This window comes from Cyprinus carpio, chromosome A4, assembly GCF_018340385.1.
Source record: "Cyprinus carpio isolate SPL01 chromosome A4, ASM1834038v1, whole genome shotgun sequence".
Lineage (NCBI taxonomy): Eukaryota > Metazoa > Chordata > Actinopteri > Cypriniformes > Cyprinidae > Cyprinus > Cyprinus carpio.
The window spans coordinates 31,026,677-31,054,578 of NC_056575.1; the positions used below are offsets into that span (position 1 = coordinate 31,026,677).

At 39.1% G+C, this 27,902-nt stretch overlaps 1 protein-coding gene across 1 annotated transcript in view; it reads left to right on the forward strand.

Moving 5' to 3' along the window:
• Window positions 1–419: 419 nt before the first annotated feature.
• The window catches only part of LOC109055961 (NACHT, LRR and PYD domains-containing protein 3-like), a 29,065-nt gene continuing 1,582 nt past the window's right edge, over window positions 420–27,902 (forward strand). The window contains exons 1-4 of the mRNA XM_042746792.1: window positions 420–678; window positions 820–861; window positions 1,731–3,534; window positions 3,711–3,884. Of these exons, the coding sequence (XP_042602726.1) occupies window positions 420–678; window positions 820–861; window positions 1,731–3,534; window positions 3,711–3,884 (2,279 nt within the window). The remainder of the gene's footprint in view (window positions 679–819; window positions 862–1,730; window positions 3,535–3,710; window positions 3,885–27,902) is intronic.

Here is a 27,902-nt window from a genome sequence, read left to right on the forward strand (position 1 = left end):
TACTCTGTTTATCTATGTCTATCTATGTTTTTAAGTGTTGTTTGTGTATTTTTTGTGTTTGTTTTGTTTTTTTTTTTTCTCCAGTTCAGTGGAGAAACAAGAAACATCTACATCATTATTCATTTCATGTTTAGTAAATAATACTGTACTACTTAATGTGGTATGGAGATACATGGATTTTAAAGTGTATTGATTCTACACTTACTGTGTATTAGACAGCATTGAGACATTGTGTACAGCAGGGTTTTTTTTTTTTTTTTTTTTTTGCTAACAAAACTCAAAGCAATTATTGGAGATTTGTTTAAACAACTTTCTGATGATTCATATCAGAATTTCCATTCACAGCTTCATAATCCAAATAACATTTGAGCATTTGAGCTTTTTCTTCTTGTCCTGCAGCTGTGAGTTGGTGAAGGATGATGGCGTCTGTTAAAGAGCTTCTTGTGGATTCACTGAAGGAGCTGGTAGAAGCTGAACTGAAGGAGTTTCATTGGCGCTTAATGAATGCATATAAGTGTATATCAAAGTCTGAAATGGAAAAGGCAGATATATTCGACACAGTGGAAAAGATGGTGGCATGTTTTGGACCAGAAGGAGCTGTGAAGATCATGGTGGACATCCTGAGAAAGATGAAGCAGAATGATCTGGCTGATCAGCTGGAGAATGAACACAAGCAAGGTAACATTTCATTCACCGTGACTGTAATGTGAGTAAATATTTACAAGTGTGATGGTTTGACTTAAACCTCTTTTCCTCATTGCTTTGCTGATGTGATTAATGTGTGATAAATGTTGATTAATTCTCTTTTTTTTTTTATAGCTGATGATGATGGGGGTATGAAGACATCTGTCCCTGTTGGAGGTAATTCTCAACATTTCTGGAGTAAATATCAATCACTTTCTGTAAATAAAAACCAGAGAAAATATAACTGCAAGCATTACAGGGCCAGTCACACCAGCGGCAGATCTTGTACAAATATATATTAAATAAAACAGCGTGTCCAGTAACACTTTTGTATAGGGAACACATATTTATTTTTAACTAAAAGTTTTCCCTGAACAAACTCCTAATTTGCTGCTTATTAATAGTTAGTAAGGTAGTTGTTAAGTTTAGGTAAGGTGTAGGATTAAGGGATCTAAAATATGGTCTTGCAGAATAAGGTATTAACATGTGCTTTATAAGAACTTATAAACAGCCAATATGCTAGTAATATGCATGCTAATAAGCAACTAGGTAATAGTGAGAACTGGTCCTTAAAATAAAGTGTTACTGCCTTTCCCCAGTGATACCCAGTTCATAAAGGTATGATAGTTATTTGAATGTTTTTTATTGTGTTGTTATTGTTTATTAAAGTTAATCATTAAGTGGCACTGTCACCAAATTGATTCAATGTCATCAATCCATGATCACAATCACACATGAAAAGGTTTATTTGTAAACACAGCCTCACATCCTGTTTGATGTGCTAGATGATGTGGAAATCATTTATCAGCTTTTAGTAACATTGGTCAGCATTGCCTAAAGATGATATCAATCAATACAATAAAAAAAAACTTTCAGAAATTCTAAAATTGAAACCAAGCTGTTAGAGATGGTCTGTGCTGTTTTTAGCAGTATGAATTTAATCTGTCTGCATCAATTATTAATAATAATGATCATGCTGATATGAAAAATATTTCTCCAATTTGTTTAATGCTTTATCAATCTGATTGATTTGTTTTTCATTATAGAACTGCAAAACTTCTTGAAAACTCACAAAAACAACATGACAAAGAAAGCTAAATTTATTTTTGAGGGCAACAAAGACAATGACACAGATTTCAAGACTGTTTACACAGAGCTGTTCATCACAGAGGGAGATATGAAAGATGTAAATCATGAACATGAGATTCTGAAGATTGATAATACTTTCAGGAACAAAAAAACACAGGACAAACCAATCAAATGCAATGATATATTTACTGAACTGAGAAAAAACAATGAGGAGAAGATTGTGCTGACCAAGGGAGTCGCTGGCATTGGAAAAACTGTCTCTGTGCATAAGTTCATCCTGGACTGGGCAGAAGGAAACACCAATCAGGATATAGACTGTGTGTTCCTGCTTCCATTCAGAGAGATCAATGTAATTAAAGACAGAGAGGTCAATCTCCATGAGTTTCTGCTGAAATTTTATCCTGAACTGAAGGACCTGGAGAAATCAAAGTTATATAAGAAATGTAAGCTAGCGTTTATATTTGATGGACTTGATGAGAGTCGCCTGCCATTGAACTTTAAAAGTGACACATTGGAAACTGTTGAGGAAAGAGCATCTGTAGATGTGCTGTTTACAAGTCTGGTCAAAGGTAAGCCCCTTCAATCAGCTCTTGTGTGGGTGACATCACGACCAGCAGCAGCCAATCAGATCCCTCCTCGGTTTGTGGGTTTGTTCACAGAAGTGCGAGGATTCACTGATGAACAGAAGGAGGATTACTTCAGAAAGAGAATCACAGATGAGACTCAGGCCTCCAGAATCATCTCGCATATTAAGACGTCTCGTAGTCTCTACATCATGTGCCACATTCCTGTGTTCTGCTGGATCACAGCCACAGTACTTCAGGATATTCTTATCAAGAACAATACAGAGAACATCAGCACAACACTCACTGAAATGTACATTCACTTCCTGCGGATACAGATGGACATGAAGAATCAGAAGTATGATGAAAAAGAAGAAAGTGAATGTACAGAGCACTTAAAATTAAATAGAAAGATGATTTTGAAGTTAGCTAAGCTAGCATTTGAACAGCTGAAGAAGGAAAACATTGTGTTCTATGAGAAAGATCTGAAAGCATGTGGTATTTATGTAAGTAAAGACACTGAGTTCACAGGAATGATCGCTGAGATCTTTAGGATGGAAGATGGACTTTATAAGACAAAGGTCTTCTGCTTTGTGCATCTGAGTGTTCAAGAGTTCCTCGCTGCAGTGCATGTGTTCATCTGTTACCTGAAGAAGAACAGGCGAGAGCTTCGGTTTTTCTTTGAAGATTCACAAACTACAGCCAGACAAAAACTTCAGTTCTTCTTAAGAAATGTCAAATTCCATGACTTAACAAAGAGGACCACTGATAAAGCCATGCAAAGTAAGAGAGGACATCTGGACCTGTTCCTGCGGTTTCTGTTGGGCATTTCACTGGTATCCAGTCAGAACCTGCTCAAAGGCCTGATCACACACACTAAAGACACCAGTGTGAGCATCAGACAAACAACTGAATACATCAAACAAGTACAAAACAAGAATATCACAGATGAAGCTTCAGTCAACCTATTCTACTGCTTACTTGAGCTGAAAGATAATTCATTATATGAGGAAATCCAGAGTTACCTCAGTTCAGATGAACATCCAGGAAGAGACCTCTCATCTTCAATGTGCACAGTACTGACCTACATACTGCTGATGTCAGAGAAGGTGCTGGATGAGTTCAAACCAAAGAGGTTCACGTCATCTTCAAACTACACAAGACTCGTTCCAGCTGTGAGATGCTGCAGAAAAGCCCTGTGAGAACTTTTACCAACTGCTGTTTAATTAAATATTTTGTTCTATATCACTAAACAATTAAATGTCAAGATAATATGTGAAATATGTTCCTGTCTGGATTATGAAGGGTATAATAAATTATTACAGAAACACTGAACATCAGAAAATAATCTGGCTAAACATTCTGTTTTGGCAGTTTTGACGGCTGTGGTCTTGATGAAATATGCTGTGAATCTGTGTCTTCTGCTCTACAATCGTCAAACTCTCATCTGACAGAGCTGGACATGAGTAGCAATCACCTGCAGGATTCAGGAGTGAAGCTGCTTTCTGATGGACTGAAGAGTTCACACTGTCAACTGAACATACTGAGGTTTGACATTCACATTTATTTATTATGTGTTGAAGTGTTTGGATTGTTAGATGTTATTATTTATGTTTGTAACTTTGATTATTACAATAGCTTTATTTTTACTTCATCAGTGAAATCCTCAGCTCAGCAGATCATATCACTCTTGGTTCCTGCCTCATTTCAGTAGGACAGATTCAGTGTGTTGATAACTTGACAACTGCTGTGACTGACTCAAAAGAGAGTTGAACTGGATCAGTTTGATTCATGAACGATTTGCTGCAGTGTTCAGCAGAAATGCTCAGATGAGTTATTAACTTAACCCTCATGAGTTCATGCTGAGGCATTTTGCATGCCTTGGAGATGTTGTTACAGGCCCTGATGTTTGTGTTTGTTATTTATAACTCTTTAACAATTTATAATAAGTATGTTAATACATTAATAGTGTAGTGTCTGGACCAATCAGACAAACCATTTTAAATTTGATTTAACAAATCAATTATTCATTAGATCAACAAAAAATCACAGACCCCTCAGCCAATAAACATACTAGGTGCCAGGATGTCTGTGAATGACTACAGACCCCTGGTTACCATGGCAACCACGACACCTCAGCAAGACTTTTGCGACCTGAAAGTATGTGGAGAGGACCTTCCTCCTGCTGAGTTCTCTCTGAAACATACTGCTATAAAAATGGACTCTTCTCTAATTAATTCATATAAAAACCTTTCTTTGAATGAACACACATATACAAACCCGATTCCAAAAAAGTTGGGACACTGTACAAATTGTGAGTAAAAAAGGAATGGAATAATTTACAAATCTCATAAACTTATATATTTTATTCACAATAGAATATAGATAACATATCAAATGTTGAAAGTGAGACATTTTGAAATGTCATGCCAAATATTGGCTCATTTTGGATTTCATGAGAGCTACACATTCCAAAATAGTTGGGACAGGTAGCAATAAGAGGCCTTAAAAGATAAATGTATATATAAGGAATAGCTGGAGGACCAATTTGCAACTTATTAGGTCAATTGGCAACATGGTTGGGTATAAAAAGAGCCTCTCAGAGTGGCAGTGTCTCTCAGAAGTCAAGATGGGCAGAGGATAACCAATTCCCCCAATGCTGCGGCGAAAAATAGTGGAGCAATATCAGAAAGGAGTTTCTCAGAGAAATATTGCAAAGAGTTTGAAGTTATCATCATCTACAGTGAATAATATCATCTAAAGATTCAGAGAATCTGGAACAATCTCTGTGCGTAAGGGTCAAGGTCGGAAAACCATACTGGATGCCCGTGATCTTCGGGCCCTTAGACGGCACTGCATCACATACAGGAATGCTACTGTAATGGATATCACAACATGGGCTCAGGAATACTTCCAGAAATCACATTGTCGGTGAACACAATCCACCGTGCCATTCGCCGTTGCCGGCTAAAACTCTATAGGTCAAAAAAGAAGCCATAACTATGATCCAGAAGCGCAGGCGTTTTCTCTGGGCCAAGGCTCATTTAAAATGGACTTTGGCAAAGTGGAAAACTGTTCTGTGGTCAGACGAATCAAAATTTGAAGTTATTTTTGGAAAACTGGGACGCCATGTCTTCCGGACTAAAGAGGACAAGGACAACCCAAGTTGTTATCAGCGCTCAGTTCAGAAGCCTGCATCTCTGATGGTATGGGGTTGCATGAGTGCGTGTGGCATGGGCAGCTTACACTTCTGGAAAGGCACCATCAATGCTGAAAGGTATATCCAAGTTCTAGAACAACATATGCTCCCATCCAGATGTCGTCTCTTTCAGGGAAGACCTTGCATTTTCCAACATGACAATGCCAGACCGCATACTGCATCAATTACAACATCATGGCTGCGTAGAAGAAGGATCCGGGTACTGAAATGGCCAGCCTGCAGTCCAGATCTTTCACCCATAGAAAACATTTGGCGCATCATAAAGAGGAAGATGCGACAAAGAAGACTTAAGACAGTTGAGCAACTAGAAGCCTGTATTAGACAAGAATAGGACAACATTCCTATTCATAAACTTGAGTAACTTGTCTCCTCAGTCCCCAGACGTTTGCAGACTGTTATATAAAGAAGAGGGGATGCCACACAGTGGTAAACATGGCCTTGTCCCAAATTTTACCTTAAAATGATACATTTTCTCGGTTTAAACATTTGATATGTCATCTATGTTGTATTCTGAATAAAATGTTCAAATTTGAAATTCCACATCATTGCATTCTGTTTTTATTCACAATTTGTACAGTGTCCCAACTTTTCTGGAATCAGGTTTGTACTTCAGGTCATTGTGTATGTTGTTAATGTTCTTGTATATTGTATTTTTGTCTTGTATCATGTTTTATACATGCTTATGGTGGATCACTAGTTAATATAACCTCATCTATATGATGTTTGGTATCTATGAGTTTGTATTTTCATGATCTAAATAAGAGTGTATATTATATGTTGATGCCTATGCAACATATTAGTTTTATAAGAATCTTAAAGATTCTTCTCTTGAACCCCCCAATCTAATTTCATATGCAAGACACCATACTAGAAACAAAGAGTTGTAAAACTTCCCTCCAAAAGGTACCATTCCTCACTGGCTCACTCAAATCCTGAGGGTGTGACATCATCACACTATATAGATCACTGATCACCAGATCAGGGCAGTTCTTTTAGATTCAGGAATTCCAGGAGAAGATGCTGAGCTAAGAGCATTAAAAACCACGCTAAGCTTGTCACTCAAATCCGCCTTGACTATTCATTCGTCAAGATCTTCTGATTCAGACTGGTCTTTCTCATAAACTCACTTCAGCAGAGACCAACTGGAGCCCCAAAGTGCATCAGGACTCTTTTTCAAACAGGCGAGACGTGCAAGTATCAAACTTAGTCTTATTAATTGGTACATTAAGTATCATATGCACCTTTTACAAAGGTGTGTTTGAACTAAGAAACTGATGTTTCCTTCAGGCTGTAGATCTGCTAAATATAAAATTGTATGATAGCTTCATGTCTTTATTTCTCTTCTCTTTACTGCTTAAGCTTTAACCCCTCCTCCTACGCCAACTGTATGCATGTGTGTGTGTATGTTAGACTAGTTTAAGTGTTTATGTAGTTAATAAAGTCTTATTTGTATCACACTTGAGGTTGTCCATTGTCTGCTCATAACTGAAGTCCCTAATCATGCAGATTTTAGCTACATGCTCTGAATAGTATTGTACAGTAAGAAAGTTATTTTCCTTAAACAGGAAAGTTGACAGACAGTTGACACTGAGAGGTCTTATAAATACTTAAAGCGGATCTAAATATTTATTATGAATCATAACTAGTTATGATTGATTATTCATATTTCCCCCTTGAGCTGATTCACTACAATATACTATATACAAACTGTGAGTTCTTAATTGTAACTGTAATTATGACATTTATATTGTTTAATTAGCTGTAAACTGTTAATGTACAGTTAATTAATAGTTTATTAATTGTAGTTTCTAAGTTGATTACATTAAGTGGTCAACAAATAGTGAGTTTCTAATTTATTATTACTGTAACAATTTATTGTTGTTTAAATAGCTTGTTAGTAAAGACTTGCATGTTTCTTCATCCTTTATTAACAACTTGTTAACTAATGGAGTTAATTGGTTAACAGATGTTCAGGAGCAGGGCCACGCCCCAAACGATCACCTGATTTCCCGAAACCTCCATATATCGGGCCACCTCATACTGTACTGTTTGTTTCTTTCTCTCGAAGGACAGATGGACTCGCCTGGTCTGGACGGCGTTTTGTTCGATTCAGTGTCATTGGCGTCACTTGAGGATCACCTCTCATCATCCCGATCGCAGTCGTTTTCCCGAGCGCTCGCGTTCGGTTGCGCACATTCTGGGCCACGAGCGTTCACTGGCTGTGTGATATCGGGTGGAATGTTAGTTGTGGAGGGGTTTGAGCTGTTCCCGGGCTCCGCCTCTCGGGCCGAGATCGCCATCATCGTTTGCGTGGTGGACGCAGAAATGGAATTCTCTCTCTCCTCTCGAGGCGCTTCTCCTGTGCTTCCTCAGCGCTCCCATTGCACGTCTTTCAGAATCCAGAGCTGAGGACAACCAAACCAAGGATCGCCTTCAACACGCACTTAAATCCAAGGTATCCAATTCAATCGTGCAGATAACAAACAACTGTATTCAGTATCAATAAAGCTTCTGTCATGACAAACTTTGAGCCTTCAGCACTTCCGGCAACTCCTAGGGATTCACTCTCCATCACACGTGATGTCACGAGAATTCTCCTCCACAGCATCAGACAGCAGCTCCCCCTAGCGGCAGGCAAGACGTAATTCCACCTGCACTCGCTCAATCTGATCTCTCCCAAAATTCTTCTCTTCTCTATGCTCACAGTTTGCTCATAAAACTCAGCTCACAAACATCCTTTCATCCCAGCATCCATTCCTATACCCTTCCCTTCAGCTGATTACAGCAATACGGCTCACAGCCCAAAGACACGCAGGCTGGTTAAATCGAACATTCTAAATTGTTTTCCCTGGACTCGTATGTATTACAGACTTGTGTACGGATTGATTTATGTATTAACTGGTTTTCGCTATGAAATATAGCCACATATGCTGGTATGGCTTAATAAGTAATAAACAAACAATCGGCAATACGGCTCCATGTTTTCTAATAATTATCTATAGCTACTTCTAAATTCCAGATGCCCATTCACTGTCCCTTGAGACTTTACCTCACAGCAAAGTCCTTTTAAGACAAGTCATGTCACTCGGCGGCCATCTTTGAAATGCCCCTGTCATGCAAGAGCAACTCCTATCTCTTTGTATGGGGAAACCTCAAATTCTCCAAAACTGTTCACTAAGCTTATGATTTAATTTCGTATTTGAAAACACCAAAGAAATCTGACAACAACTGTGTCATAAATGTCGTTACTTTTGCTCAAATAGCGTTATTAGAAGCATAATTATTCAGGCTAGATCAGTCAGTGTGCATGCGCAGTCCTAAGCACACATCTCAGACCGCTGACTGTTTCTATAGCAACCGGGATGCTTCTAACAGCAACTGCAGTGACGCGCTGACTTTTCCGATTAGCGATTGGCTCTTTCATTCAGAAGGCGGGGCTTCGTGCGATTGAGTGGCCATATTGAGCGCTGCATTTTTTTCCCATTCAAAACTAAAGGAGTGACATGTTTGGGGTATTCTACAGTCTTTGCTCACGCAGACCAGCTGGTCTCCTTCAACCTCCAATTCTATTTCCAAATCTTCTATCCATTCTCCCCCTCCCTCCCTCCCTCCCTCCCTGCATCTTGCAACACACCCCACTCACAAACATCCTTTCATCCCAACAGCCATTCTTCCACCCTTCCTTCAGCTGTTTACAGCAATACGGCTCTCTATTCTTTCCCGTTTATACCTCCCAATCTCACTCTCTCCCTACCTCCCTCCCTCCTTCCCTCCCTCACTCTACCCCCACCAATATCCTCTCATTCTCAATACCCCTGCCCTCAAAGACATCCTTTCATCCTAGCATCCATTCTTCCACCCTTCCTTCAGCCATTTTTCATCAATATGGCTCTCATGCATCCTTATAATTCCCAATAGCTACCCTTACAGTCCAGAAGCCTCGTCCAGCGCCACTACCTCACGCGATGCAGTCTGGACTTCTTCAACCTCTAATTCTATTCCAAATGGTCTATCCATTTCTCCCTCATCAGTACCCTCTCATCCTGCCATCTAGCAACAAGTTGGCTAAAAAACCTACTCACAAACATCCTTTCATCCCAACATTCATTCTTCCCCCGTTCCTTCAGCCGTTTACAGCATACAGCTCCCAGCTTTCTAATGATTCAAACAGCTACTTCGGCAGTCCAGGTGCCTCATTCAGTGCCCCAAGGGACCCTACCTCACGTGGGCCAGCCAGGACTCCTCCAACCTCCAATTCCATTCGTCTGGTCTAACATTCCCCTTTACTCCCTCCATCAATACCTTCACATCCTGCCACAGGTACATTACATGCGACACCACCTACTCGGCCAGCTTCAGCAGTCCATCACCTTCTGTCTCAGTAGCTCTACGCTCAAAAATAATTCAGCAGCAGGTCACCTACAGCAGTCCAACCAAGGGCCATTCAGGAGCCCTCTCAACCCTGGACTCTACTGCTGGATATTTGAATTTCAAACATCACTTTATGTGAACTCATGGAGCCACCTCACATCCAGCTTCAGCATGCTCAATTACAGCGCCCCCTTAAACCTCAACACTTCTCCATGCAAGCTACAGCTATCTTCTGCAGCCCCATCCCCTCCAGGAATTCCAATGCCCCTCAGCAAACATTAACCTTTCCTTAAATCATTGATATAGAGGCCCCCAATCCTGCATCAGAGGCAGGATGGCACGCAACAACCTCAATCATCTGGGCTGCCCCTTATCTAACTGCAGGCTCCTTCACACCTGCGCATTCTGTCACCGAGCCATGCAAGAAACTCCTGCCCTCATAACCCTATGACACCAGCAGACTGACTTGCAAAGCACCTCCGCACTCCTATCATGAACCTGATATAGTTGACAGGCTACTAGCAGAAGAGGTTTAATTAAAAAATCAACTTATCTTCTCCCCACGATGCTCACATTCCAACCATTAACTGTATCATCACAACCCTAGAATACTCATTCATTAAGCAGGCCACGGAGCTTGGCTCGCCAAAGCCAATAACACTAATGCCAAGTCTCGCCTATCCATCAAGAATCCGGTGAGGCTTTTGGGAAGGTGCCATTACTTCACCGTAAGCCACATTCGATTAGAGAAGCAGCCCTAGGATTTTAGACTCCCTTTCCGAAGCTACGATGGATTCTCGCTAACAACCACAGACTCCTTTATGTCCTTCACTTCCTCGAAGACTTCAAATCGTTGCACCTTCATCTGCACCACCATAATTAGGATTTTCACACTAATCTACGTTTTCACTGAACTCTGCCTTTCATTATCAGAGTAGAAACCTCAGAGCCTCACATTTCATCTGAGCTAGACAGATGTATTAAGCGTTAGCTACAAGGACTTCTAGGCCACCTTAACAATGCCATCCAGATAATTCCTCAAGGGAAATCCTTCGCGTCAGACATTCTGTCAAAAGCAGCAACCATCCCTTTGTCTACAACAGAGTCACATTAGATAAGCATGCAATGGAAATGTGCCTCCGGCAACAACACCTCTTATCATGGAACAACATTTATTTTTCATAATGTCTATATCTCTCATCCCGGCTGCATCCAACTATACACTGATGCAACTCCCTAAATAGACTTCAGCAGTTAATATGGTGGCTGCTGGGTTGATTCAGAACAGCCTCCAGTGTTCAGTTCCCACAGTCAAGAGCAGTCTCCACAGCATTATGAAATATATCGCATAGTCATAGCAGCCATCCTTTGGGGGTTGAATGGTCCAAATTTACTCATCCGCTCAGACTATGCAGCAGAAGTCGAAACTATAAACAAGGATGATCATGTTTGGCAGTTATGCAATTTGTGCATAGGCTCACTTAATCTCTGCTCAACAACAATTCCTTCTCTGAGCAACTCATATACCAGGACTCCTCAATCTCGTAGCCGACTGTTAGTCTCATTTCCCATTTCCAGAAATTTAGACTTGGCTCCAGAATAAACATTCATCCCACTCCGGTCAAACCATAGATCAGACACCAAACATGCTTCTCAAGAAGCCATTCTTAATTGCCTTGCTCCAAGCATGATTTCCAGAATACCTTTCAGGCTGGAACTGTCTCAAAGCTTCCTTTCCCATCAACCGACCCACCGTCCATTCACAACTTAATATCTTATGCTCATTCCTTCCTAAGATCCACATGTGCATTTCTAAACCTACTTGTCAGGGATCAACTACTCCTATGAACAACCACTGGCTATGATTGCCCAGCTTTCTCTCATTCTCACACATTTGTACTAATAAAGGCTTACGAAAACAAGAATCTGCGTTAACCGTTGAATGCCTGAACTATTTAGTCTCTGCATCCTCTCTGTATGATCAGGCCATCTACATTCCAAGCTCACGCTTAACTCAGCTCTTCCCAACTTTGGGGGTCCTAATTGTCTGGCCTCTATCTATATGATAGAGATGGTACCCCCACCCTGAGTCTCTCTGAGCCATCAATTCCAGATGCCCTGATCAACCTGATCATCATCCCATTCCCTCGACCCCTTCGTCCTCTTTCTACTCTTCCCCAACACTCTGTTCAACTAACAGTTTCATAGCTTGTTTGTGGTGTGGTCCTAGCTAGTGAAATGGAGTTAATTGGTTAACAGATGTTCAGGAGCAGGGCCACACCCCAAACGATCACCTGACTTCCCGAAGCCTCCATATATCGGGCCACCTCATACCGTACTGTTTGTTTCTTTCTCTCGAAATCACTCTTCCCTCCCTTTCTCATCCATTCAGCCAACCTTATCCCACATTCTCTTTCTTTCAGGTTGTATCGGGGGGTCCTAATTATCTGGCCTAAATATATGATAGAGATGGTACCCCCACCCGGAGTCTCTCTGAGCCATCAATTCTAGATGCCCTGATCAACCTGACCATCATCCCATTCCCTCGACTCCTTCGTCCTCTTTCTACTCTTCCCCAACACTCTGTTCAACTAACAGATTCATAGCTTGTTTGTGGCGTGGTCCTTGCTAGTGAATACCAAGTTAACAAATGATTTAATACTGCCGTAAAATGCATTGCATATGAGTTGTTAATGGTTCATGAAAACATTAAGAAGTTATTAATTAACAGCAAATAAATGCTTATGTATAAAGTGAATTGATGCACATTTAATACTTAGTGTCTTTGTAAACATTTTAAGAACAAAATAACTCTGCCATTTGAGCATTGAGATTAACAGTGTTGCGATCCACACCCACGTTTAAAAGCAGCAGACATTGTCCATCCTTTTTTTAAACTGCTTAAGATCCTGTTTGTATCATGCCAGCACTTGTTCTTCTGTATGAGTTGCAAAATGAGGGTGAAAAAGTATTGTATTGTACACAATGAGAATGCTGTACAACACAGTACACGCACATATGATATATAAGCATATAAGCTCTCATTTCTTCTCCTTTTGTAAAGCATGAAATCAGAATGCCATATTGCAGGGGACACTACGACCCTGATGGTTTGCACACACAGTATTATGTATGTGGCACAGTACAAAAAGAAATACAACTTCTGGGTGATCATATTTAGTATTTTATTTAACAATGGCTGTAAATTATGGTAAAATGTTTTCTAAGTGGGCCACTGATAATTGTTAGTTAACCACTAGAGATTTCACTTAGGGGGATCATTTTGTCATTGGGTTTGTTACATGCAGATTCATCACAATTTCAAAGTGAGAATAGTCTATAATCTGTAATTCAACTATTACAAAGAAGTAGGCCTATGTGTCTACAAACAAACAACCGAGCAAAAAAATATAATTTTTATGTAATTTTCTCAAGAATTTGTTCCTCATTAACAAAACCTATATTTCACATGATTTTAACTGCATTTTTGCAGTACTTTACTTTTTACTTTAACAGTGCATTTTTCTGTTTGAAGTTTGGTTTGTGCCGTACAGATAGTCAAAAATAGTGAACACTGTTCACTGGGTCTGGACAGGTGAGTCTGCGCTCTTATTCCTTTATATCTTCGGATTGGGGGTCACCTAGAAACTATACAATTTTATGTAATCAAGTCACCCGACTGTGATAAGTGTCTCTCTGCTTCATCTCTTGGAATTTCTGTTTTTCCCGAGAAACTTCAGGCTACCCCGGGGCTGTTAATGACTGTGTGCAGAAGAATCATCTGTTTTCTGTGGTTTTGTCGTGTTCCCCTAGACTATGCGGACCTGTTAGAGGTATTCAGTAAAGAGAAAGCCTTGTCCTTGCCACTGCGCAGACCTTACGATTGTGCCATTGACTTGTTGCCTGGAACGTGCCCCCCAAGAGGGAGATTGTTTTCCCTTTCAGCACCAGAGAGGAAGGCCATGGAGGATTACATACAGGAGTCTCTGGCATCTGGCTTTATTTGCTCCTCAACATCACCAGCTGGAGCTGGATTCTTTTTTGTTGCTAAGAAAGACGGTGGGCTCCAACCTTGTATAGATTACAGGGGTCTCAATAAGATTACCATAAAGAACCGTTATCCTCTTCCATTGATGTCTATTGCCTTTGAGTTGACTTTCGCAACGCATATCATCTGGTCCGCATCCGTACTGGTGATGAATGGAAGACCGCTGTTAATACACCAACTGGCCATTATGAGTATCAAGTTATGCCTTTTGGTTTGGTAAATGCTCCTGCAGTATTTCAGACTTTGATTAATGATGTGCTAAGAGACATGCTAAACAGATTTGTATTTGTATACTTGGATGATATTCTTATCTTTTCCAAGAACCTCCAGGAACACATGCAGCATGTTTGCCTGGTCCTCCAGCAGCTCCTGAGAAACCATCTCTTTGTCAAACTGGAGAAGAATGAGTTTCATGTTCAAGAGGTTTCCTTTTTGGGTTTCATTGTGTCTAAAGGTCATATCCAGATGGACCCTGCAAAGACCCAAGCAGTTAGAGATTGCCCTCAGCCCACCTCCGCCAAGCAGGTACAAAGTTTTCTTGGCTTTTCCAAAGTTCATTCGAAATTTCAGTGCAATTGCTGCTCCACTTATGGCTCTTACTAGGAAGAATGTTAAGGGTTTCCAGTGGACAGAAGAGGCTGAAAAGGCTTTCTGCAAACGGAAAGACAGATTCACCTCAGCACCCATACTTACCATCCCAGACCCTGAGTTACCCTTCATAGTGGAGGTTGTAGGACCTCAGTGAACAACGCACACAAATAAATCGCACAGTCTGAACACCATTAACGATTAACTAAAGAGGAACAATGCTCAGTTGTATGTCAGCATTTAAACAAAGTAATAGCGTGATTCTACAACAGAGGATGTCTGTCCCGCTCATCAGAAAAATAATCATGAGATAATCATGTGACGTCGATAAACTGAGTTGGTTTCCTGTCAGCCATGTTGTTTTCCAATTAAAAGAGTTGACGACATTAACTCTTTTCACAAGATACAAGGACCCTGTGTCAGGGGTGCAAACAGCGCGCTTTTCGGCGGCTCTCGCTTTTTTCACGGCCGTCTGGGTGACTTGTGTGAATCGTGCAGATCCGAAGAGTTTTTTTTTTCCGGGGGGGGGGGTGTCTGGGAGTCTGAGAGTGTCGGATTATAATTTCACCATCTACAAACAGGATTGCCTCCACCAAAAAAGTAAATGAGCAAATCAGAACACTGCGCGCCAAAACAGCACTGGTGTGCGCGCTGGAGTTGAACCACTATGTTTCTTCTCGCTGCCGGTATATCTGCCACTGCAGCATTATTTCTCCCTGAGACCCGAGTTCGGCGCCTTTTTTCCCGTTTTACTATAAATAAACTGGTGAGATCATCAATGACTGGAGGTAAGGATATTTTTGGTTTATAATGTTATGTAATCTACTAGTCATGTATTTATTAAACATTTTAACTAGGCCGAGGTAATATGTTGTATGTCTGTGTGTAACCTGCTATCAGTACGATTTAGCTACATCAAGTTCACATGTAAAGACCTAACGTTAGTGCTAGCATAGCAGATCAAATTATGGATGACTGTAGCTACATAGAAAAAGTTGTTAGGCTCGAAATTACAACCATTTTGTTCGCATGTGCTCGTGAAAATGTAATCCGTCGATATACTCACGGTAAGAAAAAAAATATATTCAGGAGTAAGTTACTGCTAATTTGTGCGAGTGCAAATAATGGTCATATGGTGCTAGGCTGTTTCATTTTGTAAGCCGTCAGTAAAAGAGGTAGAACACGGCAATGCTGATAGTTAGGATGTGCATTATTAATATTAATTAGGGCTGGGGGAATTAACGCGTTAATCTTTGCGATTAATTTGAAATGTTTAACGCGTTAAAAAAAAACGCATTTAACGCAGCACTTTTTTTTAGAATATTTTAATGATTTCCTGTTGTGGCTGCTTGTGAGAAAAGCCGAAAATATGTGGATCGGGTTTCATTCTCGCGCAGCTTTCATGAGCGGGTTTTTCCGCTCCGTGTGCCACCGCCGCAATCTCTGTTCCGAAATGTGTGTGTGTGTTGTGTCGGCCATAGGTGTCGGCGCGCTGCGCTCTCTGCTCAATGTCCGACTCCGTGTTTGCGCTGCGCGTTCTGCACTGTCGTTCACGGCCCAAACGCTCCAATCATGTATCGATCAAGCACTGGAAAAAGCAAATGTCTGCTCAAATAAGGTGACCTTTCTCTGTAGACTTAGGTTTTTGAGCTGGTATAGTCATGCTGGTCATCATTTAATCAAAACCATTATTTAGGCCAACCTTATATAGCCTATTCATACTACATTCATTCTCTGTTCCATGTGTTTTCCAAACATTAGTTAGTTTGGACATGATTCATACGCATCATAGAAGGTTGGTAAATAAACAGTTGATGGTCCCCATTGACTTCCATAGTATTTTTTTTTTTCATACTATGTAAGTCAATAATGGGGTCCATCAGTCGTTTGGTTACCGACTTTCTAGTAAAATATCTTCTTTTGTGTTCAGCAGAAGAAAGTCATAAAGGTTTGGAAACAACTTGAGACCTTAGAGTAAATGATGGCAGAATTTTTATTTTTGGGTCATTCTTTTTCCTGAGGAAATGACCAAATCTCACATGCTCTGGAAATAATAGCTTTTTTTAGGACTATAGTTTATTTTTATAATTAGTAAAAAAAAAATTTTTTAAATTGATTATGTTGATTGATTATTGAAAAAGAATAATACATTGATATATTGATGTCAAAATATTATTTTAATATAGGGCTATTTTCTGTTCCTTTTTTTTTCCGGGTGATTCTAAGTTTAATTATTGATGATTACAAAGCTTGGAGGAAATGCAATTAATTACAGCAAATTGTGCAATTAATTAGTTAATTTTTTTTAATCGATTCCCAGCCCTTATATTAATACATATCTTATTTAGTGTTATATAGCAATATATTAATATAATAATATTGGTGGCAATGTAAGTATCTGGATATTTGCCGCTGGGCGGGGGCTTCGATTACCTCTCTCTTTTTTTACCATACATGTGTTTGCACCCCTGCTGTGTATCCAGAAGCATCTCATGATCACAATGTATGGAAACGCCACAGGAATCATTAATAATTAATGGACCTCGACACAAAGAATCTATACAGGGTCCCATGACTCTGTTTCCTGCTTGCTTGTGAGTTTTTCTACAAACTGAACTTTTCAAGAAATAATCTCAAAAGGACAACCATTGAGAAATCTGAAGGTTTAACTATATTAACAAATAATATGTTTTATGCCTTATATATGTTTGATGTGTTCAAATGTAATCAGTGCAACTTTAACCAATGTTTTATTGGTTTTAGCAGACAGTGCTATTAAATGTAAGATATGGAAAGTTTAGTGTTGAACGAAAGCTCACGTTATTTGCTTAGACTTGGAGCTAATGAAATGTCCAAATTCTGTATTGTGTGCATATTATGACACTTTATAAGGTATTAACCAAAGTTCCACAATGGAGTTAATCTCACATGACGATGTCACAGGATGCTTAATCAATGCACAAAGAGAAACAGTACGGGGCGTGTCTAAGCTCTGCAACAGCATCCCATTGGAAGATCGCGTCGTGGAATGGACCAAATCCGCTTGGATAAAACCCCAATGCCTGAACTAATTCAGCGCACACTTCCTTCTTTGCCATGGCTTGAACTACCTACTCTAACACGCTGCTAGCGTTCTTGTCATCCAGACCTCAAAACCACTCTGTTGAAACTTTGTGACTGCCGAGAATCTTCGAAGTTCTGCAAACAACGAAAACTCTTAGAAGAAATCGAAGCTTCTACGTAACCAGGCAACCAACCAATCACCAGGAGGGTTTTCCCAAAAGACGTCATCCAAACGACAGATCTGCAACCAATCCGAGGCACAGGGATTCCCTGAGACAAGGCAACTCCAACTCTTCTTTTCAGCGCAAATGCAAGTAAAACATACAAACTTCATTTCTTGCTGAAATAAGTGCAGATTGATCTTAAGCAGTAAAGATAAGACACATCTCTGCTTTTGTGATTTTCTTGGTGCAATCCAAAGAATAACTTACTCCTGGAACTTCATTCATATTCCGTTATCATCCTCTTCAGTAACTGCGTGTGTGTGTGTGTATGTGTGTGTATGTCCATTAGGTTTTAGATCCATGTAATAGAGTAGCTCAATAAATTCTTGTTTCATTTATAAAGAAGTATTGTCTTGTGTGGTGTATTTTAAGATTAAACTTTGCCCAGATCCTACGCTACCTAGCTCGCAGTTTATAAATTATCATTCAGTTTGTATTTTCATTAAGCCATGAAGTAATATAAACAGAATTGTAAGGATATACTGAATTTTACGTTCGCTGGACGAACCGTCGATTAAGTATAAACTAATTAAATTTGCAATCAGTTCAATTATAGCAATTCGAATCTTTAGATTCAATTCTTCTCAAAATAAATGAGCTAATATTTCCTTACAAGGTGGATGCTTCTGAGGTAGGAGTGGGAACTTTCCCAGCGTGCCATAAGAGACAACAGGTTGCATCCATGTGCTTTCTTTTCACATAAGCTCTTGTCTGCGGAAAGTAATTATGACATTGGTAACAGGGAGTTATTAGCTGTCAAACTAGCATTGGAGGAATGGAGGCACTGGTTGGAGAGAGCCAAACACTCCTTTGTTGTATGGACAGATCACAAGAATCTAGCCTATATCCAAGAAGCCAAGAGATTTAACTCTCGCCAGGCCCTATGGGCTTTATTCTTTAACCGCTTTGATTTTTTTCTCTCTTATCGACCAGGTTCAAAGAATCAAAAGCCTGATGCTCTCTCCAGACAGTTTGACCCACCCAACATGATTTTAAGCCCAGTGAGGATCATTCCCCCCTCCAAGATTGTGGCACCAGTCAGATGGGGAATAGAGTCCATTGTCAGAAAGGCACAGCAGCAGGAGGCTGACCTAGGTAATGGGCCTCCTGGCCATCTCTTTGTACCTAAAGCAGTGCGCTCTGATGTTTAGCAGTGGGGACATTCCTCATCAATCGCATGCCACCCAGGAGCTAGTAGGACCCTAGAATTCATTGGCAGACGTTTCTGGTGGCCTAAGATGACGGAGGACATCAGAGCCTATGTTGCTGCATGCTCCATTTGTGCTCAGCATAAGGATTCCAGGTCATGCCCACAAGGTCTCCTGCTACCCCTCCCTGTTCCTGCTCGGCCATGGTCACATATTTCTATGGACTTTGTAACGGGTCGACCACCTTCACAAGGTAACAAAGTGATCTTGGTAGTGGTGGAAAGATTTTCAAAGGCTTGCCACCTTGTACCACTGCCAAAACTTCCTTCAGCTCCACAAACTGCTGAGATTGTTTTGCAGCATGTTTTTAGGTTGCATGGTTTTCCCCAAGATGTTGTGTCAGACTGTGGTCCCCAGTTTGCATCCAGGTTCTGGAAGGCCTTCTGCCAGCTGATTGGAGCTAATGCCAGTCTATCATCGGGGTTTCATCCCCAGTCTAATGGACAGACAGAACGAACTAACCAAGAGATTGAGACAACCTTGAGATGCCTGGTCTCATCCAACCCAACATCCTGGAGTAAACACCTAATTTGGGCAGAATTTGTGCACAATACTCTTCGCCATTCCTCAATGGGTATGTCACCTTTTGAGGGTCAATATGGGTTTCAACCTCCTTTTTTTTTTGAGCAGGAGTCCAAGGTGGGAGTCCCAGCTGCCCAACATCTGGTTCAACGGTGCCGCAGGGTATGGAGGAAGGCCCGGGATGCACTTCTTAAGACTTCACAGCTACAACAGCAACGGGCCCACTCTGAGTCCAGGGCAGAAAGTCTGGCTTTCAAGCAAGGACCTTCCCCTCAAAGTTGAGTCACACAAATTGGCTCCCAGGTTCATAGGGCCATTCAAGGTTATAAGGAAAGTAAATCCTGTTTCCTACCGTCTCCTCCTACCCAAGTCTTTGCGCATTCATCCCACCTTTCATGTCTCACGTTTAAAGCCTGTTAAATACAGCCCTCTGTCTCCTGCCACCAGGCCACCCCCAGCACCACGCATCATCATACACATTCCGGCGGCTACTGGACACTCGGCCGGTTCGTGGAAAATGTCAATTCCGGACGGGGAGGGATTTGGGCTGGAGAAGCGGACTTGGTCCCTGCTCGCCACATACTGGACAAAATCTTATTAAGGACTTCATTCGGCTCCACTCGACCCAAGCTTGTGGGAACGTCAGGAGCCATCCCTAAAAAAGGGGGTTCTGTAATGTTCTGCCTGAGATTCCCTGGGTTCACCACTGGATGGTGTACTTTCAACCCCAGATCACCTTTTTATTAGAGACTTGTAGCACACCTGTATTGAATCTCTCCTAATTCCCAACCTTATTTAAATGGCTCACTGTCTCTATTGTTCTTGTTCAGTCCTGATGTCTGCTTGAGAATGATGCTGCCAAGGATTTTTGGTTAGAGATTTTGCTGTTTTCTATTGAGGTTTTTTTTGGATTTCTCTCTTGCCTGACATTTAAGGACAGGTTTTCTGTTTGGACCCTTTTTGGATTTCCTACCAAGGATTGCCTTTTTGAGTTCCCCTGTGGCAAGTTCCGGTTAAATGCCTCTAAGACTACATTGTGTCATTTTTTTGTCATTTTTTTAGTTTTTTTTTTTGTTTTATTTTGTTTTATTTTCTGAGCCTCTTGGTTATTTCCTCTGCATTTGGGTTTGACATGCTTCAGTGGAGCAGTGGTTAGCGTCAAGAATATACACGCCACAGACGTAAGTTCGATCCCCATCTGGATCATAACTTGACATGCTTCAGTGGAGCAGTGGTTAGCGTTGAAAACATCAGTTATTTATTTACCCTTGCATTGCAAATAAGTGGAGATCTGTCTCCTTCTGTTGTTTGTTTGGCGTTGATGAGTATGAATGTGGATGGGGTGAAGTGACAAGGTTTCACTGAGAGCTTGAGGATCCAATGGCGTTACGAAGTTTTACTGACAAGCTCTTTGTAATACTTATTATTGGTTAAATATTTGTAAAAACCATCTGTTTTAAAATAATAATAATGAATTATAATCAAGATAAGAAGTTTGGATAATTTTTCACGGCACACCTGACTGGGCTAGGCAGAGGCGTCATGCCCATTCAAAGTGAGGGGCACGTGTCCCCCTCAGATTTTTGAGCCAAGTGGATTTTGAATGCAGCTTCCAAAAGACAAAAAAATTGCTGATTAATATTTTCTATATTAAATACAGTTTGAAAACAATCACACCAGTTTGATTAGTTCGTTCAGTGCATCATATCATCAGCTGCTAAATACAAATATGCGTTCGCTGGCTGGCGCTGAGCCAGAGACAGAAGTGTTTGTAAAGCTCTGCATTATAACCAATCACACACGATGCTGTTGAGCTTATGAATGCAATGACCAATCAGAGGTGTTCAGATGAGTAATCGCTAAAATGTCTGTTTTTTTCTTCACTCGCTCGCTGACTGAATAACTCTTTCTGGCAAATTCTCTCATCAGAAAACAACAAAGTGCAAATATGTGTACGAATCTGTAAGATATTAATTTCATAGTGTAAACAGCCTTTAGATTTTTTTTAAACTTTTTATTATTTTTAACATATAACAAATAACCTAATGGAAATATATCCATTCAGAATAAAACGCAAGAACAACAACAACAGAAAAAAAAGGCTTCAGTGATTTTAATGGGAGTTTTTGAGAGTGCTCGAACTAGACTGTCAGTGAAAATGTTCTTTGATAATGTAACTTGCAATGTTTTTATTCGCATTAACTTGCAATGTTTAATTCACATTAAATATAAACTCAGTCGTATTAAAAATATGTTATGGCATGACACCCATATCTGTTAATTAAGTAAACAAACAGGTTTTTTATGAATATTACATTGTTAGGTTACTTTGACCATCGCCCACTATAGATCATAATCTATAAAGGTGAGAATTAAGATATTTCATGATAATTCAGTTTGAGGAATTGGGGTGGGGGGGGGGGGTCGTGGAGCTTTTGCTATGTTTTTGGGGGGTCTTACCCCTCTGAAGTTTGGGAAGCTCTGATATAAAATATGCAGAGCAGGGGGGCGCGAGGACTGGAGTTGAAAACCACTGCTGTAGCCTACAAAGTTAAAATTGATTTATTTATTAAAATTGTTAAATTTTAGCTGCTGTAGTAATAAAAATTAACTAATTTGAGCTTATAAGCCTTTCTACAAAAGACACATTTAATGTCCAAAAAAATTTTTGTAGCAAAACATATATTTTACTCAGAATTATTGCCAACTATTCGATTGCACTCTGTCTGTTTAGCGTGCATGAGCACAGCACCGCTCGTTCACTTGTGTCAGCCTCGCCCACTCCTGACAGCAAAATTGACATGTTTGCATGACTTTATAACATGTACAGATGAAAAATATACCTGTGACATGTCAGTTATGCACTGAGGAAAACACAACATCTCAAATGCATTAAACAGCACAGATACAGTATATTCACTGTTTGTCATGGTGGATCTATTTGATCCATGATCAACATTAAGGGCTGCTTAAGAATAAGTGTGCACAAATTAGTGAGACTGTGTGAATTTAATTTGTCGTTAATGGAACTGCTTTAGCCCTGATTGATTTGTTAGGTTATTTCAAGTCAGGTTTTGGACTTTAATCCCAGTTTTTCCTCAGGTCTCCGTGGTGTTGTGATGTGTCATATTCACACAGCAGCAGTGGTGATGAGAGGCACTTGAGAAACAGTTTAGAGAGGAGAAATAAATCTACATATAAAATATTGGATACAGATTATTGATCACTTTCTAAATAATAAAATATAGTGCATCCACTAGTAATTATATATAAATCGGTTTTTACTAATGCAAATATGTTAGAAACGATGCACTGCGATATAAATGACAACTTGTATCTAATGCACACTTTTAAACTGATGCATCGCATCGTTAACCTTTTATGCCGATGCACCGAGCGAATCGGTGAATCTTCCCATCCCTAGTGGGTATTCCAGATTAAGCTGTAGATTTATCATTACACTTTCATCAGCCATATTATGTTGTAATTAATAAAAGCTCATCTAAAGTTTTAGGTACCAATCAAAAGTAATCACAACTGTAGCTAATGTAACATCTCACCCTGGCCTGAATTGCTAAGAAATGGTTGTAAAGGATCAGTCCACTATACTGAATATTCAGAAAATCTAACTAAATTATATTAAACACCTCGAATGATAATTTTTGCCAAGCTTAATACAACATTCATAAACTTTCTTGAAAAGTTTCAGACAGAAAAATATAAGATTACGATGTTTGCTATACTAAATTACCCATAAATTACATGACTACAACCACAAGACTCGATTGTTTTTTTTTTTTTTTGCATGTATCAGCGACTGGCATTTCTTCTATTTGTTTCCTCTGTATCGCCAGCACATTCAGAGCAAATGTGTGAGCTCCTCGATTTCTATAAAACGCCATCCCTTTTTTAGCTCTATCCACTCCTATCAAGCGATGTATCTAAAGAAGCAGACAAATGGAATGGATCAGTATGTTTGGTAAGAAAATTCTCAAATGCATTTATAAGGTGTTAACATAATTTTAAATATATTGACATTAATTAATTCATTTATTTTTTTTTGTGCTTAGGGTTTGTGGACATGGAAGAAATACAGTGCAAAAATAGCCATTCAAAAGTATCACTGTGTGATTGGATGTGATTCATTTACAGGTAATAATCCCACTCGGACAACGGCCGGACGGTATAAAGTTACGTGCTGTTGAACTAGCATATATATTTTCAATTCATAACCATGTGAAATTAAAAATCTTAAACTCTGGCATACTCTCCAATCGGCTTTGCTGATTTTAATAGAGAGTTTAGGTTATGCTGTCACATCTTACTGGAATGAGGAAGTATATGATATCAGGGAAAACAGCATAGAACAGAAGGCAGAAAATAGCAAGCATCTGGTAAACAAGACAAAAGCTGTGTTCATGTTTAATTCACTGTCTTCATGATTGCTTTCCCTGTGCATAGCCTAAATATTGTAGCTTTCTCTACCGTGAACAAGATTGTAACGTATTCCCACCCGATGCTGATGCACAGATCAAATATTATGTCTGCGGAAGACATACAGTATTGCTTTTATATCGCATCGCTGTGCTGCAGTACTGGGGTTTCCCTCATACATCACACCCCAGGATTCCCCCAACAACCAAAACACTGCTTAATGCACTAATACAGTGATATAAAAGATCAAATTCATACATTATTGATGATGTAGACTATACTATAGACTACAGGCAAGCAGATGATGCATGCACTCTGTTTCCAAGTGAAATACTGGCATAAAGTTAACCTGACTGGACGTTCAATAATCACAAATTTAGGCATCGTCTCTAAAGTTAAATACGACCTTGGTAATCACATTTCTAATGTCAATAGCATTTGAACAGAGTGACTTAAAGTATCAGCGGTAAAGTGTTCATGTCGGTTTAAGGTATGACGCACATCTTTAAGATTTGTTCTATTTTAATAAAACAAGTAAAATCATGTAAATATTTATTTTTTTATACTACTGTATGGGATCATATTTATTTAATAAATATCTAAAATTTTAAATGTCATTCCTGACACCTACATGAACACTGGGAAATCAAGTTCAGTGCTTATCATCCTGACATCCATTACACTACAGTATTATCATGATTTTACATTAAAGTGAATAAATACATAGATCCGCTATTTATATTTGTGTGTGATAATGAGTTGGGGCTGGAACTTTTGTTAAGTGTGCCAGAGGTTCTGGTTTCGAATCCTCCCTCCTAAAGTATTTTTTCTTAAAACTGAAGATATTAATCAGTGATTGTATATCAAGAGAAGCAAACATTTGTGTGCGTTTCATTTATGCAGCGGTGTTCACAGATGGATTGAAGGCTCGTCTGTGTGAACACTGGTAACAGTCAACGAGCATTCAGTATGATTTCAGAAACAACACAATCCAGTGCCAGATCGCCTCTTATTTAACAATCAAATGGTATGAATGTTTGCCATAGATTTATTAAGTACATCCCTTCATCCCACCCGCAAATTACACCTATGGCGTGATAATAAAACACCAAATTTTGGTATTATGTATAGTTATGGATGTAGCCCAGAGATTAACGCTACACGCAAAGTTTCACATTAAGTGTTTTTCTGCCAAAGAAAACCATTATAAAGAAAACACTCATCGTGCAGTAGCTCTAGCTCGTTTTGCATTTCACTGGTTTCATCTATTGCAGTATGGTCTTTTAGCCATTTATGGCCACTTAGTGCGCTAATGTGCCTGTTATTTATAGAAGATATGATGTATATTTTGTACATCAATATGGTGTACAGACTTCAATCTATCACTGTATTAATGCATTAAGCAGTGTTTTGGTTGTTGGGGGAATCCTGGGGTGTGATGTATAAGGGAAACCCCAGTACTACAGCACAGCGCTGTGATACAAAAGCAATACTGTATGTCTTCCGCAGACATAATATTTGATCTGTGCATCAGCATCGGGTGGGAATAACGTTATAATCTTGTACATGGTAGAGAAAGCTCATGAAGACATTGAATTAAACATAAACACAGCTTTTGTCTCGTTTACCAGATTTTCATTATATAAAAAATCTGAAATCTGAAAGGTGTATTTGGATTATTGAATTTTTTTATAATGAAAATGTATGTGAAATGTTTTGAATTGAAATATTCACAGTTTAAACATACAACTATGTTGCATTTCAGCCCATACAAATGCAAGCTCTAAAAATACAATGCATTAAAATGCAAACAGGGTTAATGCAATGTATATTTTTTTCAATTAGTGCAATTCAACAAGCTTTTTATTTCAAATACTTTAGTCATTATTTTACTTCCATATTACTAACGTTAACTAATGAACCTTTTTCAATTAGTGCAATTCAACAAGCTTTTTATTTCAAATAATTTAATCATTATTTAATTTTATGTCCATATCAATGGCAAATACTGTAAATACAGTAAATAAATATAAATATGTTGGCCATATATATTACTGTGGCCTCATGGTGTGGATCACAAAGTCTTAATTAAAAAAAAATACTATTGTATTATACTCTATGCATGTATCAAGCATAAGTTTTGTTTGTAGTAGTTTCTACTGAAAAATATGATGTGGTTCAACAATGACTATTACAAAGGAATAAAACTTTTTTTTTTTCCTATCTCTGAAGGTTTTCTCAGGGCCTACTACTGCGCCAGGTCGACATGATTGATGACAACATTGCAGCAAGCAGTAAAATGGCCAGAAAGCTAAAGGAGGCATGAGTTATAGCTGCTGAGAGGACGAGAAGATATGAAGGCCAGTAGATTGGTGGAAAAAAGGAGCTTGTTGTGATTGATGAGAGCCACTTTCAACTTAAAAGAAAGGTGTGCTGTGAATTTGTATCTTTAAATAATTTCTATTTTATACAGATGATCTAATCTGATTTGTATAATAATTACGGATTAATAAAGATGCATCAGTAACACTTTACAATAAAGTTCATTGGTTAACATTAGTTAACTAATTTAGTTAATCTCAGTTCATGTTATTTTTAACATTTACTAATGCATTATTAAAATCAAAAGATGTGCTTGTTAACATTAGTTAATGCACAGTGAATTAACAAAAATACAGTAGTTCATTGTTAGTTCATTAACTAATATTAACAAAAATTAATAAATACTGTAATAAATGTATTGTTCATTGTTTGTTCACGTTAGTTAATAGATTAACTAACATTAACTAATGGAATCTTATTGTAAAGTGTTACAGATTAACTAACATTAACTAATGGAATCTTATTGTAAAGTGTTACCAACATATCCAGTGTGTCAGGTTTTAGCCATGTTAGTACAGCAATTAGCTGTAGTTACATAAATAAAGGATATGAAAGTGGGAGGCTGATTCTAGAGCTTGTGGAGAAAAGGTCTCAAAGACGTTCTGTTCCCTTGATCGCCCATCATGTAAGTCCTGGGTCCTCTGTCATCAGTGACGAGTGCCGTGCCTACCGCATACTGTCGGTTCTAGGGTATGATCATCATACTGTTAACCACAGCAGGTGGTATGCAGACCCCCATACAGTTGCACACACCCAGCATACTGAATGGGCCGATCTGGAGGCTTAGGAGGAACCGGACTGAAAGTTTGCTATCTGAACACCTGTAATTGAGTGGCATGAATGGCTTGCTAGGAAACACCGTGATGGGGCCTTTGGTAGAATAATTCATGACATTTCAAAACTGTACGTGTGTGTGTGTGTGTTGTATTTTACACAAATTCCAGTGGTTGTGTGATGTTTCTTTCTGTCAGGCCATCTTTTCTTTGTCATGTCAAGCCATGTTAATAAAAATAAATTAGTTATGATTTTGGTATGAACTGTTTTGTGTCTGTTTTGATCCTTACAAAAGAAGGTAAAGCGATGGCCAACTTTTAAAGTAATGGATCATTAATAAATGTTTTATTAGGGTTAAATGGTTCTCACTTTAGAAGTCATTCAAAATTCTTAATTGTCATTAATTAAAAGTGCAATAGGTGATTGTCTTCAGAAAGATTTTTTTGTAATGCTGGTTGAAAGTCTCTTCACATCCTGATAGCAATTATTAACCCTCTGGGGTCTAAAGGGTTTTGGGGGGGTGGAGAAGTTTTGACATCCCCTGACTTTTGTGCTTTTTTTCAGTTGCTTATAAACATATACATGGCTAAAGTCTGAAAACACTATATTCATTAAAAAATGGGCTACAATAATATGTAAATAACATGTATGTATATGATTGTGTTTCTGAGAAAACAATGGTTATCAGTGGTTAGTGAAAAACTACAATTTTGAAGTCACAGAAATAAGGTC